At 45.2% G+C, this 17,505-nt stretch overlaps 1 protein-coding gene across 1 annotated transcript; it reads right to left on the bottom strand.

Annotated features, from left to right (window-relative positions):
• Positions 1-5,105: 5,105 nt before the first annotated feature.
• LOC115362617 (uncharacterized) lies at positions 5,106-15,225 on the bottom strand. Its single transcript, XM_030056602.1, has 7 exons — positions 15,166-15,225; positions 14,730-14,792; positions 14,536-14,604; positions 14,333-14,425; positions 14,174-14,242; positions 13,138-14,052; positions 5,106-13,005 (listed from the first exon to the last, which is right to left on the bottom strand). The coding sequence occupies exons 1-7, from the start codon at positions 15,223-15,225 to the stop codon at positions 5,938-5,940; spliced, it is 8,337 nt and encodes a 2,778-aa protein (XP_029912462.1). The 3' UTR covers positions 5,106-5,937.
• Positions 15,226-17,505: the final 2,280 nt, after the last annotated feature.

The raw sequence follows: 17,505 nt of genomic DNA, 5'->3' as shown, positions 1-17,505 counted from the left end.
GCTGCTGTTCTCTGCGTGGCTCTGCTGGAGTTTGGGTCTGAAGACCGGTTGACACATGTGATATCTGGCACCTCAATGAAGACAGTCTCATAATGAGGTCAGACGATCGAAAGAGGACGTCGTATCGGAGGCAGTTTGAAAATGAGATATGGTGAGGTCTGAACCTTGTCCCCTGAGGTTCACAGACAGCTGAGCTAACTCTTCTTCTCTCTGCTGCTCCTTCACTTGGAGTCAACAAAATAACCAAGGTGGGGTGTTACTGTCAGAATGGTGTTTGTTCTGTGTACGGTGGTCAGGTCATTGATAGAGTGGAAGTGAATGAGGCTTCAAACACCTCAATGGAGAAACCACAGAGCAGAAAGAAGTTGAATGTGGTGAATCAGTCTGCCATCCAGTGTGTTTTCAAATTGAAAAGGAGCATGCGTTGCACACAGTGACTGAGGTAGGCATACAACAGCAGTCGATGGCTATTTAAAGTCATTGAATGAATGAATGAATGAATGGTAAGAAATGTAAGCAAGAAAATAAATAGAATCAGGGAGGTTACTACAGTAAATGAGCCAATCTTGGTGTGACTTTGATGAAATTTGTACAAGAAGAAGCAAAAAATCTATGTAAAATAGTGGGAAACCTTCCCTGGCTTACATGGATACATGAGTGTGGAGCCAGGGATTTCAACAGATAAAAAAGAGTGTATGGTTCAGGAGTTGTGGTCCAAAATGAAAATATGCTATTATAGCACTACCACTGGGCCCGTTGGTGTAATTTTTGTTGCCTGATTAGTGGGTGAGATTTCCAACCTAGCTGGTCGCTGCAGGTCGCCTACAGTCTCGGAGATCCGGATACTTTGAGTGGAAAAGAGCGGAAAGAAAGAATCAATCATCTGAGCAATCACAATACGGCTGTGTGCATCTTCAGTGCTTAGATCCCTAAATACTGTGATTCACTACCAGTGGGCACAGTGGGAAGATGATAAACCAGATGGCACACATGTGATTTTCAAATATAGTACCAGTTGGAATTTTAACCTGACTCAGCTGCTGTAAAAAAATTTTTTTCCTTACAAACGCCTGTCAGTATCATACATAGTTTGTGTGGGTCACAGGCTATCACAAGGCCAGACGCTGAGCTGCTTTCCACTGTTGTTGTGTAATGACGACTGTTACCTAATTCTGATCACTGGCAGCTGCCTATTGATAACACCCACAGGTAGATCAATATTGAAGGATTGTTAAATAATGCTGTTTAGCGTCCATTCTTGCAGCCAAAACAGTCTAGATGCACAACATACTCCATAACGCGGATCACCATATATGGCAGCAGTAGACACAGCTCATGACATGATTGGATGCCACAGATATGACTGTGTTTAGCTTTTGAAGCGCCGTCTTCCCCAGATGTACATATCAGATCTCCCGACAGTAGCCATCTCCCCCAACTTGTCACTACTAACCCCCTTCCTAAGCACCTCATGCGCCCCAGCCTGTGCTCCCATCCCCCCGTAGTCTCCCGATGCAGGCGTGGTCGTCTAATTAAACAGCTAGAGGAGCATTCACTCTTGACATGCCCTCAGGGTGTGCCAAACGGGGCACGTGGGCACGGGAGGGGGAAGATGAGAAGGTGAAGGGGGAGCACAGTGGGTACATGGGGGTTTGGGGTGGTTCCATGAAAGGGCAGATGGGGGGATGGGCTTGAAAACGCCAGAGTAACCAGGGAGTCTGGAAACCCCTATAGCAGGAACACAAGGGGACTTATCATTCCAACAGACCTGAGCTGAGTGCAGGCATGTGTGAACAGTGCGGCGCTGAAACTCACCTCTCTGCACATGGGAATGTGGAAATATGCAGAGCAGACAAGATAAACTGCTTAGTATACGCAGCACACGCTGACATACATTCATACACGGATTCACATGTTCACACACTCATGCGTGCACGAGGACTCACGTGCACAAAAAATAGCTGATCACATTAAAGCTTAAATCGAACAAAGAAACTTGGTTGATAAATGCATCGTGTACTAATCAAATGATCAAAGAGGAAGTGTTATCGTATTTATTAGATATTTCATTCTGTTCGGAGCACATTAGGAATGCTAATACATGGTTGCTTGCTGAGATTAATATTAATATTCCTCAGTCCTGGGGGCTCAAAACTATAGAAAGGCTATGCTGTCTGGTGACGTCTGTGTGCTTCATTGAGTAGCCCACAGCACACAGACATACACAGACTGAATGCTACAGGGCTGCCTGAACCCATCACATCAAAACAGCTTTGCACTGAGAAATCAAACAGAGAATAAATGGACGGCTTGAACAAAACTTCACTTCAATATGCGCCATACAATCAGAGAAACGCGGCTTTGAATTTTCTTATTTTTGTGCTGGCACTGGCTGTTAGTCTGGTCTTTTGTATGGAGCGGAGATAACGGAGCGATGAAGACACATGCAAAAATATTTTAGAGAAATTAGGAATACAAAGAAATAATAAAGAGAAATTAAAGCTGCAAGCAGCGTTGGACGGGCCCTCGCCCCCCCGTGCACGTCGAGGACGGCGCGCGTGTCGAAGCGCAGACAATTCGTCCGTTTGTTCCAGTTTTAAGGGTATTTTTCGGTGCTTTTATTGTGAAAGAGTTTTGGGCTTTTATTTTGAAAGGCCGCGGAAGTCCTAGTGTGTGACCGACAGGAGTACTGGCAGCTGCTGCATGATCACACCAAAATGCAGGCACACACACTCACTCACTCACTCACTCACTCACACAAACACACACATACGCACGTGCACACACACACACACGTGCACACACACACACACACACACACACACACACACACACACACACACACACACACACACACACACACACGACGCCAACAAAAACCCACTGGTAGTACATTCGCTGCTGGTGCCCCTCTGGCCACTAGCAGCGCCCCTCCAGCAGATGGCGCCCTTAGCATGTCCTAGTGTGTGACTGACTTGAGTAGTGGCAGCTGTGGCATGATCACACCAAAATGCAGGCAGACAGAGAAATCCTCATTCAATCCAGTGGAGAAATCCAGAAAACCCACCCCTTTTTGAGGTGTCACAGCTCGGTCACCGTTTAAGTGACAGACTTGATTCAAAGTTTAAACGAGTCACGAGACTCGGATCTATAAATCTCCCATTTACATGATTTTGCTATCTTTTACCGTTTTGGAGTTATGGCAGTTTTAGTTTGAGAGTGTTTTCTGCTCCCTCTGAGCTCTTACAATGGGTGTGTATTGCGCATTCCTGAGGCAGCTAGAGTGAGTCACATGTCCAGGCAGAGTGCAGAGCAGAGCACACCAGAGTCAAAAATGTTTGAAAACTCTTCACAGCTCCCACAAACTTGGTCCAATCCACATCCAAACTACATAATTTTGTAGGAATTTTTGTCCTCTTTCCATCTGCATAGTTTTCAAAGCCGTCAGAGTTTTACTTTAGACTCCAGGGGCCTAATTAGTGCCCAATGTCAGCCTTTTCACACCAAACTCCATGGGAAAAAATGAGGTTTTGGTTTTGGCCAGTCCGACTTGGAGGTCTTATAAAATCCAAACTAATCGAGTAATGACGAAATCCTTCAGAACTTTTGTTAAGCACTGTGTCCTCTGTCATCTGTGCAATTTTCAAGCCGCTGACATTTACGCCCTGGGAGGAGATAGATTTTGTTCAAAGGTGGAATTTTGGGCGAGAACGTGACTTTGCAACGCAAATTGCGGACTTCCTGTTGGTTTTAGGTTGGGGGTGTCAGCGCGTGAATTGTAGGGCTTGATGAGACCTACATTTCGGCGTTGGTTTGGTCTTTCTAGCACATTCCTGTGGGCTGCAGGGGCTGCCTTTGTGTGCCTAGGTGGCGCTACCGAGCCCATTTTTGCACTTAGGGGGTCCGTTTGTCCATTTTATCAAATTTTTCGCCAGACCTGGCCTGCGTGCCGAATTTGGTGAGTTTTGGAGCATGTTTAGGGGGTCAAATTAAGGTTTATTTTGACGTAATAATAATAAGAAAGAAGAAAGGAGAAGATTAAAGCTGCAAGCAGCGTTGGACGGGCCCTCGCCCCCCTGTGCACGTCGGGGATGGCGCGCGTGTCGAAGTGCAGACAAGTCGTCCGTTTTCGTGCAAGTTTTAAGGGTATTTTTTTGGTGCTTTTATTGTGAAAGAGTTGGGGGCTTTTATTTTGAAAAGCCGAAGATGTCATACCATTGACCAGGCTTCATGGATCATGCTACAGACTCTCAAATATCAAATACAACATTTTCAAAATGAAAACAGTTCAAAGGTGATCTTAAAAGCTTTAAATTATTTTCATTATCATTTCTTCAAACCAAACTGAGTGAGCTGCAGGGTTAGATCACATTCACACATTTCCAGTACAAGTCCTTAACAATAAATCAGATGTCCCTTTGAAAGATTCAGAAGGTAATTACAGAAAGCTATCAACATCAGGAAGGGTAACATGTTACTGAGGGAATATTACAGTCATAGATTAGAAGTTTCTGTTTGTCACCTCTTACTTCTTAATAAAGTCGATGTTGTATAATTTCCTCATGTTTACAAGTCATGTCTTCATCCATGTCATTAATATACTGTGTTTATCAATTAAAATTTATACATACAGCCCTTCATCTAGTTATAAAATATTGTGTAACACAGTAAAGCAGGACTACTATTACTACTTACTACCGAATTACTACTGACGGTTGTTTTTCATACCATATAGAAACCACCTTCATTTATAACATCACAGACAACATTTTGTGCTTAATATATAATTTATTTTTCAAAACAATTTCATTAACATGTAGATGTATCTATGTCCAGAGAATGTCAGTTACTGAAAATAAATGTAATCATAAAAACACCACATGTGCTGTCTGTGTCTCACAATCCCACTTGGTACAAGGCCACATCACCATCACTTGGGGGTAGGGAGGCTGGGGACGCTGCACCACAGGAGCATCTTCCACCAGGAAGTTCCCCTCAGAGTAAACAAAGACAACATTTTGAGGCAAATGTTTTTTTGTGTTGCTTTTATTTATTTACTATCTATTTATTTATTTATACATATACATACATACATACATGTATACATTTATTTATGTATTTATTTTAATTTAACTGTCCTGTTTTGGCAGCTCAGGCATACAGAATGAGGAGTCTGTGCCTTGTTGTGCCACAACAGATTTGCTCTGAGTTCATGCACACCAGACGGAACACTTCAGTATTGAAAATGAACCTCTTGTATACAGACAGTATACATGAAGGTGACATGAACTCTAACATGCAGAACTATATACAACTTTGAACAGATATACATTTAATTTTTGAACATAGTCAAACAGCTAACACGTGGCAAACAGAGACTAACATTCATAATTACTAACACCTGTGACACACATGATTACAAGAATTACATCCCTACACATTATTCTCCATAACTACAACTTCCACCTGGAACACGATTTGCCTCATCTAAAATCTCAACATAATCAATTCCATATAATAAATACATGACACTTCCACATAATACATAATCTAAAATTGCAATAATAAATACACAATATAAATACTATTTATAAATACAATAAATAACAATCTAAAATCCCAATAAATACGATATAAATAGTATAAATATCTATAAAAATAAATAACACAATCTATACAATTTAAGTGGGACAGGCTCTATACAAAGACAACATTCATAGTGGTAGCCAATGTACACACCATGAACAACACAACACAGCACAAGTCAGTTTCCTCTTAAAAAGCTACAGATAAACCTGCACTGCACCAACACACAAACGCGACAACACTAACATTTGCACCGGGACACTGCAATGCAGCTCCGTTTGACTCATCAAACAAAGAATTTACACCGGTCGTGTGAATTCACTGTTTGCCTCCTTTGCCAAACACAACAACCTAACCCTCATCAAAATCCACGTCTGACTCGAAGAGGCCCTCTACCTCCTCGAAGTCAACACCTAACCCCTGATCATCTTCAACACTAAAACTACACAAAACACCTTCATGATCACTAAAATACGTGGGCATCACTGCACATTCGACATTATACCGTGTTGTTTTAACATAAACATGATCAATTAGTGTCCCCTTCTCTGTAGTCTCTTGTGTCACATGCTGACTAAAACCTTTTTCACCCATAAATTTGGAAATTGATGATGTTTTTAAAATGTTCTCATTGAAATCCCCCATTATTACAATTGTGTTACTGATTGGATGTAACCAATCAAGTAACCTCCCCAGATTTTGTTTGAATAGAGAATTTGGATAACATGGTGGACGATAAATTACTGCCAGCAATATGTTGAATTTGTTGCACAGGCACACCAAACACTCCAGATTCAAATCGGGCACCTGCAGAATGTTACAGTCCAAATTGTCTACACTATACAAACCAACTCCACCATGTTCTAGGTTCTTTAGCTCTAACAATTTAGGGTTACTGCTACTGTAACACAAGCCTCGAGGACGGTTGTGGAAAGTGTAACCTTCAATTTGGACACCGTCTAATGAAGACTGTGCAGTGAGCCACGTTTCTGTCACAGCAATACAGGTAAGCTGCAAATGCTGCGTGCAAGACACCAAATCTACCAAGTGGCGACTTAAATTTTGAACGTTCATTAAATACACAGAGAAACTGTGTGTATTTAATGAAGGCTTTGGCTGTTCAATCAAAAATGGAGGCATGCTATCCAAGGCCTCCTTTATGGCGTCCTTGCAGTAAATTACCTTCTCTGTAAAATCCCTGATGATCAGTCCAGACAAGGCCCTAACACGACTCAGCGCTACATATGCCTGCCCCGGTGCAAACACCCTCTTCAAGGACACTACGGCCTCATCCACAGTGAGTCCTTGCACTTTGTGAACAGTGCAAGCCCACGCTAACCTTAGAGGAAACTGACGACGCAAACCGCCGCGTTTAGTGGCTCTTTCCGTCTCTGGATCAATGGCAGTAGACTGCAGGCATTCTACTGCTGCATGTGCACGTTTTTTTCTCCTATCTGAACCAATATTCTCATCATCAAATCTAACATACACGGTGAGAGGAAACGTGGAATCCTCTCCAAAAACTAACTGAGTAACTGTGCCACATGCTCCATTGACCAGGCCGTCCGCAACATCCACGTTCTTACACAACATCACTCGCGCGTTCCTCGCTAAACACAGAGTCTCCGGTAAAGACGTGTCCGCCGCAACGCCGTGATGCCCGGGCATTCGTTCCAAATTCCCTGTTGTCCTGTTATTCACGAAGTCTTGCGCTTCAACGGTGACATAATCAGGACAACAGTCAAACAGATAATTTAGGTTGTGCTCACTTACTTGCCTATTCGTCGCAAAGATATGCAAGGCTGAGCTCACCTCGCCGGTCTCGCGCATCTTCAGTAGTTCAACATCGCTCTCTAACATTGGGGTGGCCCTGGAACGCACTCTTAATCTATTAAGCAACTCAGCAAAAACACTATCCTTCTGCCTAACTATTTTTTTCAGCTCCACGATGCTGAAATTGCACCACAGGTCCACACCAACAGGACTACTATACAGAGGCTTCCCTTTAACAGGAGGCAACTGATAGAAGTCCCCGACAGCTATCACGCTAACATTACCGAACGGGGAAAAGTCGCCTGTCTGCTTCACCTGCCTCAACCTACCATGCACATAAGCCAACACGTTGTGATCAACCATACTGATTTCATCTATGATTAAAATTTGGAGGTGACTTAATTTTGCTCGCAAAGAGTTTAGTTTATCTTCACCCAGAGGGGTGTAAGGTAAACTAGCCTGTTTGCCAATACTCAATGTGTGATGAATTGTTGCTGCATTTAAATTGTATGCAGCTATGCCAGTAGGAGCAGTTAGCAAAACACAGATATCGTCTGGTTGATCACAAAGTGTTGACAGCAGCCTCCCTGCCTCATACTCAATAGCCCTAATCAAATGACTTTTCCCTGTTCCTGCGCCACCTGTCACAAATACACGCAGAGGCTCTGGGTTTTCACCCATCACCTTCTGCAAACACCACTGTCTCACCTTATAAAAAACAGCCAGCTGTGTCTCATTCAGAGACCTAATGAGCGCCAAACCGTCACTTCTAGACAAAATGGACCTGTTTCTTTCTACCTGCGCTACCTGTCTGCCACCAACAATCAAATCTGGAACATTCTCCATCGCTTCAACTAACTGTTCCTCAGCTATCTCAGCTTCCCGCTGCTGCCTCTGCTCCTCTAAACCTTCTAGGCGTTCCGCTTCCTGTTCAGGACACAGCTCACCCCAAACATCTTCATCTACCCCGTTGTTCTGCGCAGCTATCTCCTGAGCTAACTCAAGGTGAGGACAATTGACCTCAAACCTGGCCCTATTCTCACCGACGACATCGCGAACCGAATGCACAGACCCGTCGCTAAACGTCACCTGGCCATCGTTATAGAACTGCTCAAACAGCTCAAAGCCTGCAGGTTTGAGGTCTGAGTCAGTTCTATAAGGAAGAAACAACTGCAGCAGGCTCTGAAAATGTGCCTCTTCCTGTCTATCCAAACTGAAACGCATGTACCGCACCACTGCAAACTGAGTGCGTGTTCTCCTCAGAATGAATCCCAAATCATTGTTCAATTGAATTCTGTCCTTAGACTTTTCATTTTTGCTGAGAACACGATACTCAGATGCAAAGGTGGCCATACACATGTTTGCAAACACATCACTGTTAGGCCTATTCTTATACCTATCCACTATGCCTGTCATCCACATCTCATCCTCCCCAAGATCACGGGAGGCCGCCTTCTGCCTCAAAACACTAAGGGGCAAACTCATCCTAACTATCTTGCTCCCTGTCGGCACAAACACAACCTTCCTGGAACACTCCCTAAGGTGCATGTTCGTTAGCCTGTACACCGCCTCCTGCGCACAAACATCTCTGTTGTGTAAATATACACTGCCCAGCTTCCGCAGGGCTTCTTTAGCAGAGAGATTCCCTTGTGTTTTGGCTTCTTTTTGGGCATTAGTCAATAATAGGCCAATTTCTCTCTCTGCCTTCGTAATATACGATAGTATGTATATTACTACTGCATAGGCGTCGGTGACAAAGCTAATGTCCATGTTAGCGTTCCAGCACTTCAACAACTGCTTACTATACTGATTGACCCAAACCTCGTTCACCCCTCTCCTATACACAACCTTATGCCTCTTCTCTAAACGCCTATAAGCCAACTCGAAGATTTCCTGATTTATTCCTAAAGCACAAAACAAGTCCTCTACACTAACAGGAGGCACATCACTGTCCACAGCCAGCTTAACAGCTGTTAGAATAGCCTGTGCAACGTTTTCTGGCATCTTATCTCTATCCTCAAAACACTTACAGACTGGCCTGTTTTCTGAACCAGGTTCGGTCTCCGCTGTCTTTTTCTTATCGCACTTGCATTCTAACATTCTACAAATGAATGTCCGCGCAGAAACAGGTTTTGGGAAATTGAAACGACATGTCGTTTTGTGTTTTCTACACGACTTTGAATGTCGTTTGGAATGTGTTTGAACAGATGACACCGTGTCCAATAGTGTGTCATCATCTGAGGGTAGCTCACATGTAACGTAACAGTCAATAAATTTTACCACCTCCTCATCTGTGTTTCTATCAATTTGGGGAGCACCCTCGATCCAAAACAAACAGTGTACATGTGGTGAGCCTCTTTGTTGATATTCTACCCTATAAAAGTAATCAATTATTTTGCCGATTGGTTGACAGGGAGACATGAGAACCTCTTTCAGAAAACAATGCCACCTGTAGTCAAACATCCTCGCCGCGGTGACCGGATTACAACGCAGCAACTCGCACCTGTCAGCCCACTCCAAATCCTCTACCGTCTGCGATCTGCCTTCCTGTTTCAGGATGCTGGTCAGGAGACTCTGCCAGCGCATATCCGCAGACGAAAACGAACAAAACCACGTCGGAATACCCAATTGACGCACGCAAGCCATCACGTCCTTCTGGACAGACTGCCAAAAGGCCGGAGTTCCTCTAATGGGTTTAAGAAACCTAAACCCGTCATCACACGCCAGCAACTGCTTCAAGGCGTCCGCATCCGTTAACATGTCCTCAGTAATGCGTTGAGGCCTCTGACCTCCTTTGCCCTTACGCAAAGCGACGGAAACACTGGACACAACCCTGTCCAACTCTGACATGTACTGCGCAAAAAATATGTACTCGACGTTCCGCGCAAAACGACCGTCGGCATGCATAATCCGGTTATTAAGATAACGCGACAACGTCAAGTGATGAGACCGTCCGTCATGGAAGGTCTTATCACCCGCAGGGAACAACACAGGGAAACACTTTGCCTCATTCGTGTGGTCAGAAAGCATCCTTACCGGACTATTTCCTTCTGCAGGCGCAATGTTCAATATATCCTTAAAATACTGATCTAAAGCTTCCTGACCAATATCAACAGGCATAAGACAAGTGTCCTGAAACATGCAGTGCTGTTGTCTGTCATGTAACAGTTCATCCTGTCCTATGTCTGCTGATTCCGCTACCTCACACATTTCACTCTGAACCGTAACCTGCCGTGACCTACCCTCATCCTCACTGCCTGACTCGGCCTCTTCCATCTCCCTATCTCCCTCCCTAACAAACTCGTTTACCCAGTCCTCATTAAACTCAATGTCTCTATAATGAATATTTGTCCTCTTTAAATACTCTAGCGCCTGTCTTACACGCAACGTATCCACAAACTGGTACTCGTAATACCCTTTATACGTGAGTTTCCGCTTCAGCTTAACCTGAAGCAGAGACCCCTCCATACTAGAACGCGGCAACACATTCGTTGTCTGAACAATGTTGGCTGGAACACATGTCACTGGTCCATGTACTCCATTCTGCCCTCCCTTAGGCAGTGCCAACATTTTCATGAAAGGAATATGCAAAGCTATCAAATGCTGCTCTAAACTATTCAGACATCCCAGTTCAGATGGAATGGGATCAAGCTCCAAGTTGTTAACCCAGCATTCAGCCGGCATCTCACCTGAACTAAGCTTACCGTGACACGTGTAACAAATCCACAACTGACCACGCGATGAAACCAACAAACACGGCGCAACACACTCCCCACTACACCTATGCAAATACTGCTCCCCTATACACTTATCTGCAATAGCAGCTGTTGCTGAACTTCGTTTATAAACTTCCCTATCACAACTGACCACCTGATATCTAAACAACAACCTATAACAAACACAGCACACAAAATCTGGTCCATCTCTGACCTTTGCCAAAAACTGATCCATAACAAAAACAAAATCTTCTGCCTTCTCCACCTTCTGCTTCCTGCTTAACCTGACACCAGAAATAACTTTCTGCTTATACTGTAAACTATCATGATACTTACTCTTACTCCTTTCTATAACTTTCTCCCTGTGCTCAATACTGTCCCTATATCTGCCCAAACTCCTGGCCTTTACTCTCTCCCTGTGCTCAATACTGTCCCTATATCTGCCCAAACTCCTGGCCTTTACTCTCTCCCTGTGCTCAATATTGTCCCTATATCTGCCCAAACTCCTGGCCTTTACTCTCTCCCTGTGATCAATGCTGCCCCTGTATTTGACGGAACTCTTGGCCTTGACTCTCTCCCTGTGCTCAATGCTGTCCCTATATTTGACAAAACTCTTGGCCTTTACTCTCTCCCTGTGCTCAATGCTGTCCCTATATTTGACAAAACTCTTGGCCTTTACTCTCTCCCTGTGCTCAATGCTGTCCCTATATTTGACACAACCCTTGACCTTTACTCTCTCCCTATGTTCAATGATGTCCCTATATTTGACAAAACTCCTGGCCTTAACCCTTTCCCTATACTCGACGCTGTCCCTATATTTGGCCACAATCTTAGCCTTAACTGTCTCCCTGTGTTCAGTGCTTTCTCTGTACTTAGTAACACTCAGCTTTTTAACTCTCTCTCTGTGGGGCAAATTTTTACTATATTTCCCTACACTCCACAACTTTGCCTTTTCCCTGAAGACCACATTTCCTTGATATATCTTCCTAATTCTCAACTGACGTTTCTCCCTAAGTGAAATATTCAACTTTTCCTGCTTCCTCTGTTTCTGCCTTAAGTACTTGGACTTCACAGACATTCTACCTGACACTACCTCACTAGCACCTTCCACAACCTTGTCACTATCCTCTACACCTAAAACAGAACCTACTACACTACTACACCCAACCGCTGTGTTGTCTGTATCTGTAACATCCATCATTCTAGACCTAATGCTGTAACCTCTCACTTCACTAACTTTACAATACCTGTAACAACTCTGCAGTCCAGGCTTACACACGCAAACAACATTCTCAAAATGCTGTCCCATGATATTCTCTATGTAAACGCACTCCGCTGACAAATGCTTACTACTACAGCTATACTTCACCCAACGTCCCTGATGGAAAGTAAACACACTAACGCCTAACCAATCGGCTGTCACCTGAATCTCCACCTCTGTGGCCCAAGTGCTCACACGTCTCATTCTGGACTGCTCAATATACTCTAACACAGAGGAGTACTCACTCCTCAAAAGACTCTGATATCTGTCTGCATTCCTCTGCAACTCTTTACACACAGCTAACCTAATCCTACGATGGTGCTTCTGAGAACCACTCACAGCCTGAGAGATGGCTCTGAAGAAGCAGTTACCATCAGCCACAATCCTCTCTTTGCTACAAGGAACACCTAACAACCCCACCTCTGTGGATACTGCACTACCAACCTTCACGCAGTCAACGTTTAACTTACTACACAACACTCGACAGACATCTACGCTAAGGGGATGGAAAACCAGCTCTTCCTTTCTCACAGTGCTAACAAACTGTAGGTCCAAACTGACCTCGCTAGCATCAAAGCTCTTGAATTTCTTTGACATACAAGTGCCGGAAGAAATCACACGCTTTCTGCCATTAGCCACTGTTGGTTCTGCCGCTGAACTGCTGCTCACCTCGCTGGAGAAAGTCAACACAGAAATGCCAGACAGTGCGGGACTTGCGGCAATGCTGACACCACACTCAGGCACACAACTGCCTGCAGACACCTCACTTTTTCTCCCAGCCTCAGTGAACACACTAGACTCTGGTGCTGGAGCAGCGCTCATCCCAGTGATGAGACTCTCCACAGACACACCAGACCGCGCTGGACTTGCACCCGTGCTGACCGTCACACCACACAGCTCAAAGAGCTTCTCCCTTGAACTGAGACTGTCGGCCAAACGACAGATGTAGTGGTGCAGGTCGTCCAGACATGCAAAATGCAGAACCACGCTTGTACCATTAGACTGTAACAAGCCAGTGTTACTGCGTGAGTGACTGTCGACCACAGCGAACCGTCCACCCTCACGCACGATGGCAGTAGTGTTTCCACACATTGTCAAAAGACATGTGGTGTATTGACTGAAGATCCTCTCCAGTCCATTCCGCAAGCTGATGAACACACCGAAGTCGATGTGTTCACCTTCGGTCACGCCTACTTCGCCTAACACCGTGTCACCAAAACTGAACCTAAACACTTGTCCTTCTAATTCCAACTGCTGTGGCAAATCTGGCACAGACAGCAGATTTGACACATGGCTGAAGATGTTGAGGTCACGCAAACTGGTGTACAACTCATCACCTTCAACCAACGCGCGATCCAGATCCAGCCTGTCCCACCAGAACGCGCTGCTCACTGTGTGTTTGGCTAAGCTGACCAAAGCTATAGCCATACACTGGACTCCTCCATACACAAATTGCGCATCGCCCTGATGAAACGATCCGCGCACAACTTTTTCTAGCCTAATCCTGCTGCTATCTCTGCTAGCCTCTGTTGCCACAGCATTAATGTTAGCCTCTAACTGAACATCACAAACACAAACAGAAGGAACAAAAACAGCCTTAGCTTTGTCGATCTTCTGTTGTGGCTCCGGGACGGCAGGGCCCGCTGTGGCGACCTCCTCCTGAGTGACGACCACCCCCAGCACCGCGCTGGCAGACTCCTGGGTTGTCGCCTCCATCTGCCAAAAAAAAAAAAAAAAAAAATTAAAAAGAAGGTTTTAGTGAATAAGAAAACAGGAGAACCATTTCCCTGCTACCTCTCAATGATAACTCACATATTATATTTAAACAAAGACAAACCTGCTGCACCGCTGGTCTGGGCCCAGAGGCAGACACGGTCCCACGGGCAGGTGAAGGTGTTGCCGGCACCTAAAGAAGAGGGGATAACAAAACACTCATTTAAATAATGCACTCATTCATTCGGGTCCTGCACGTGTTATAAAAATTCTTCTGCCGCACCTCCGGGACGGCGGGGAACGCTGCAGCGACCTCCTCCCGACCGACGACCACCCCTGGCACCACGCTGGGCGACTCCTGGGCTGTTGCCTTCACCTGACACAAAAATCAAAAACAAGGTTTTACTGAATATGAAAACAGGAGAACCATTTCCCTGCTACCTCTCATAATGTTAACTCACATAAAATATTTAAACAAAGACAAACCTGCTGCACCGCTGGTCTGGGCCTGGAAGCGGACACGGTCACACGGGCTGGTGAAGGTGTTGCCGGCACCTAAAATAGGAAGGGGATGACAAGACTCATTTCAATAATGCACTCATTCATTTGGTTTCTGCACGCAGTATCACAATATATGCAAAAAAAATCCACATAGTTCACATACTAAACATGATACCAACCTGCCGCTTTCCTCCTCTGCGCCTTGTGGCAACACCTCTTGGCGAGCGCCTCACACGGGAAGTCTAAAAGAAGGAAAGCAAACCTTGTTAAATATCGTCTTCAATTCAATTTTATCCAGGACGGACAGACATGCAATGGATGTTGTAAGCACAGAAACCAAAATAACAAAGATCTATGTATACAATAAAGGAAAAAATGTAAAAACAGTTGGCGGATGAAGAATGAGGATGCCGAGGGGAGCCAGATGTACTGGAGCAGCCTGGGACCTGAGCCACACAACCACCAACACCATGATGACCTGGCTCAATAAAAGACAGAGCACGCACTCGGAAAAACTCACATCAATCATTCACACACCCTCACACAAAGTCAGATCTAATATGGATTCCAGTTTACTTCTTACTATCATGTACATATAATTTTCAGGCAGTTTACCTGGCCAGCTGGTGGAATGGCAGTGTCGTCATCGTCTGAAGAAGGACAAACCGTCTCCATGGCCTCCAACATGTCGCCGCTGAACCACACGGGGTTGGACGGGAGGACAGACTCTTGCACCGGAGATGCTCGAACCTTAAAAACCACAACAACAAAAAAAAATTAGTCACCTTTTTTTCTAAAACCACAAAAATGAATACATAACCAGAAAAAATGCACACCTGTACAAATAACTTAGAGAAACTCGTTACCTTGCCCTCCTGTCCGACTACGGTCCACTCCAGTGGGTCGCGGTGACGGGGCGCGGGGCTGTGTCCAGTCACAACCAGCACGGGGGAGACCCTGGCACGAGGCGATGTCCGGGGGGGCACCGAAGGAGGAGGAGGAGGAGGAGGAGGAGCCAGCTGGCGGACCGCGGCGTCCCACAGGGCCTGGACCAGGATCGGCGTTCCATCGCTGTCGCTGAGGTGCACCTGGAAAACAGTCAAACGCACATCAAACACATTGCAGTCAAGTTGTGTATTGAAAATGGCAACCTTCAAATCCTCTATGTGTCATGTCACAACAACAAAGTATGCTGTACTTACACTGTCACGGCTCCACAGCTCCAACCGATCCAGAGGGAGGTGCTCTGCCACAGACACGTACGGGAGACCTGCCGCAAAAGTGAGAAACATCATACATTCCGGTATTAATTACACTCATGTAAAACATATGAGGTTAATTTCACGATACGTCAGTTATAATCGGGCAGATGACCAAAACTAAGACGTACCCATGCGTGCTGCAACACGGCGGAACTCCTGGCGAAACAGCTCCTGCAAGCCAGGCTCGATGTTCAGGCGTGGAGGGAAGTCCAGCACAAACACCTACACACACACAAAAAACATTTAGAATCACATTTAGGTTTCTAAAATAAGCACGAGAAAACACACGCTTACACAGCCTCTAGCTGTGACAGCACAGGACAAAACAAATACTGCCAACTGCAAATTAAACACACCTTCGCCCAGCGGCTGCAGACTGTAGCCAGGAGAGCACCGAAGTCCAGCGACGCCTCTCCGATGTTCCTGCTGGCCGTGAGGTTGTTGCTGGGGGCCATCACGCAGACCACGTCCGGGGTCCACGGGAGAGCGGCGTGGGACACCTCCGTCCTCAGCTCTGCTGCATGCGCACCTGGAACAGAGAGAAAAGCAAAGGAGACAGGTCCCTCTGGCATGGCGACGATCCCATCCACCATGGGCCGCAGGTGGGAGGCTCCCACGACGAACACCATCTGCAACGACAGAGACACGGCTTTAGAACACAGACACGAACCGTGACTTCTTACAACCAGCACTGTGTTTCTGAAAAGGGAAGACTAATACCTTCTGGTCCGGCTGCTGAGCTGGAGTGACCAACTTGAAGCTCCGCTGGGTCAGCTCCGAAGTCGGCCATCTCCGCACACGATGGCGGTACCCGGTACCGCGCCCTGTGTGGTTGACAACAAAGTTAAGGATGATGACACAAAATTCATACATCTTTTCATTACATTCAAACTGCATAGGTTAAACATTAAAAAAATAAACAAACTGTTTGATACTTACGAGCAACGAACTCGGGGACAGGCGGCTGGGGGGTCCACGGCTGCGGCTGCGCCATCCTCCGCTTCAGGGCCTGGGCACGCCGGTGGGACTTGGCACGGGGCATCTAAAAATGAAAAACAAAAAATTTTATTTTCTTCAAAGTTCAAAGAAACTTTAAAAATCCATGTGAATCTGTCCCAATCATACTCACAAATAATACTTTCCCAGACAAGGTCAGCCTTCAAATACACAAATGTTTCAACTTACCTTGGCAGTGGGAAATCAGTTGTGTGTGTATGTGTGTGTGTGTGTGTGTGTGTGAGTGTGTCTATCTATGTGTTGAAGAAGTAAAAATATGTGTGTTGATTAACAATTAGTTCTGTGTGTGTTTTTTAAAATGGAATAAATGTGTCTGTGGTAAGTTGTTCTGGATCAAGGGATCGCAGATGTAGGTGCAGGTAGCTCGCAGGGCAAATGCAGGTCACTCTGTCTCGACAGAAGCCAAAGCAGGAGAACACCAGATCTCACAGCCAACAGATATGAATCTGTAAATTAAATGACACATTGTTTGATTTAAACAACATTACTTGTCTAATAGAAAACATTTAAGTGAACAGAACTTTACACAAAACATTCTGAATACACTTAACTGTAGCACATTTTAGGCTTTAATTTTAAACAGTCTTTCTCTCTACAACACGGTTAAGACAAACTAGCATCCATATTATTGTGCTCAAATAACAGAAAGAAAATGGCCACCACCACAACTGTGCTG

The sequence above is a fragment of the Myripristis murdjan genome, chromosome 7 (genome assembly GCF_902150065.1).
Source record: "Myripristis murdjan chromosome 7, fMyrMur1.1, whole genome shotgun sequence".
In the NCBI taxonomy this organism is placed as follows: domain Eukaryota; kingdom Metazoa; phylum Chordata; class Actinopteri; order Holocentriformes; family Holocentridae; genus Myripristis; species Myripristis murdjan.
The sequence above is the reverse complement of the archived record's forward strand: the minus strand, read 5'-3'. Positions and strand labels throughout refer to the sequence as shown.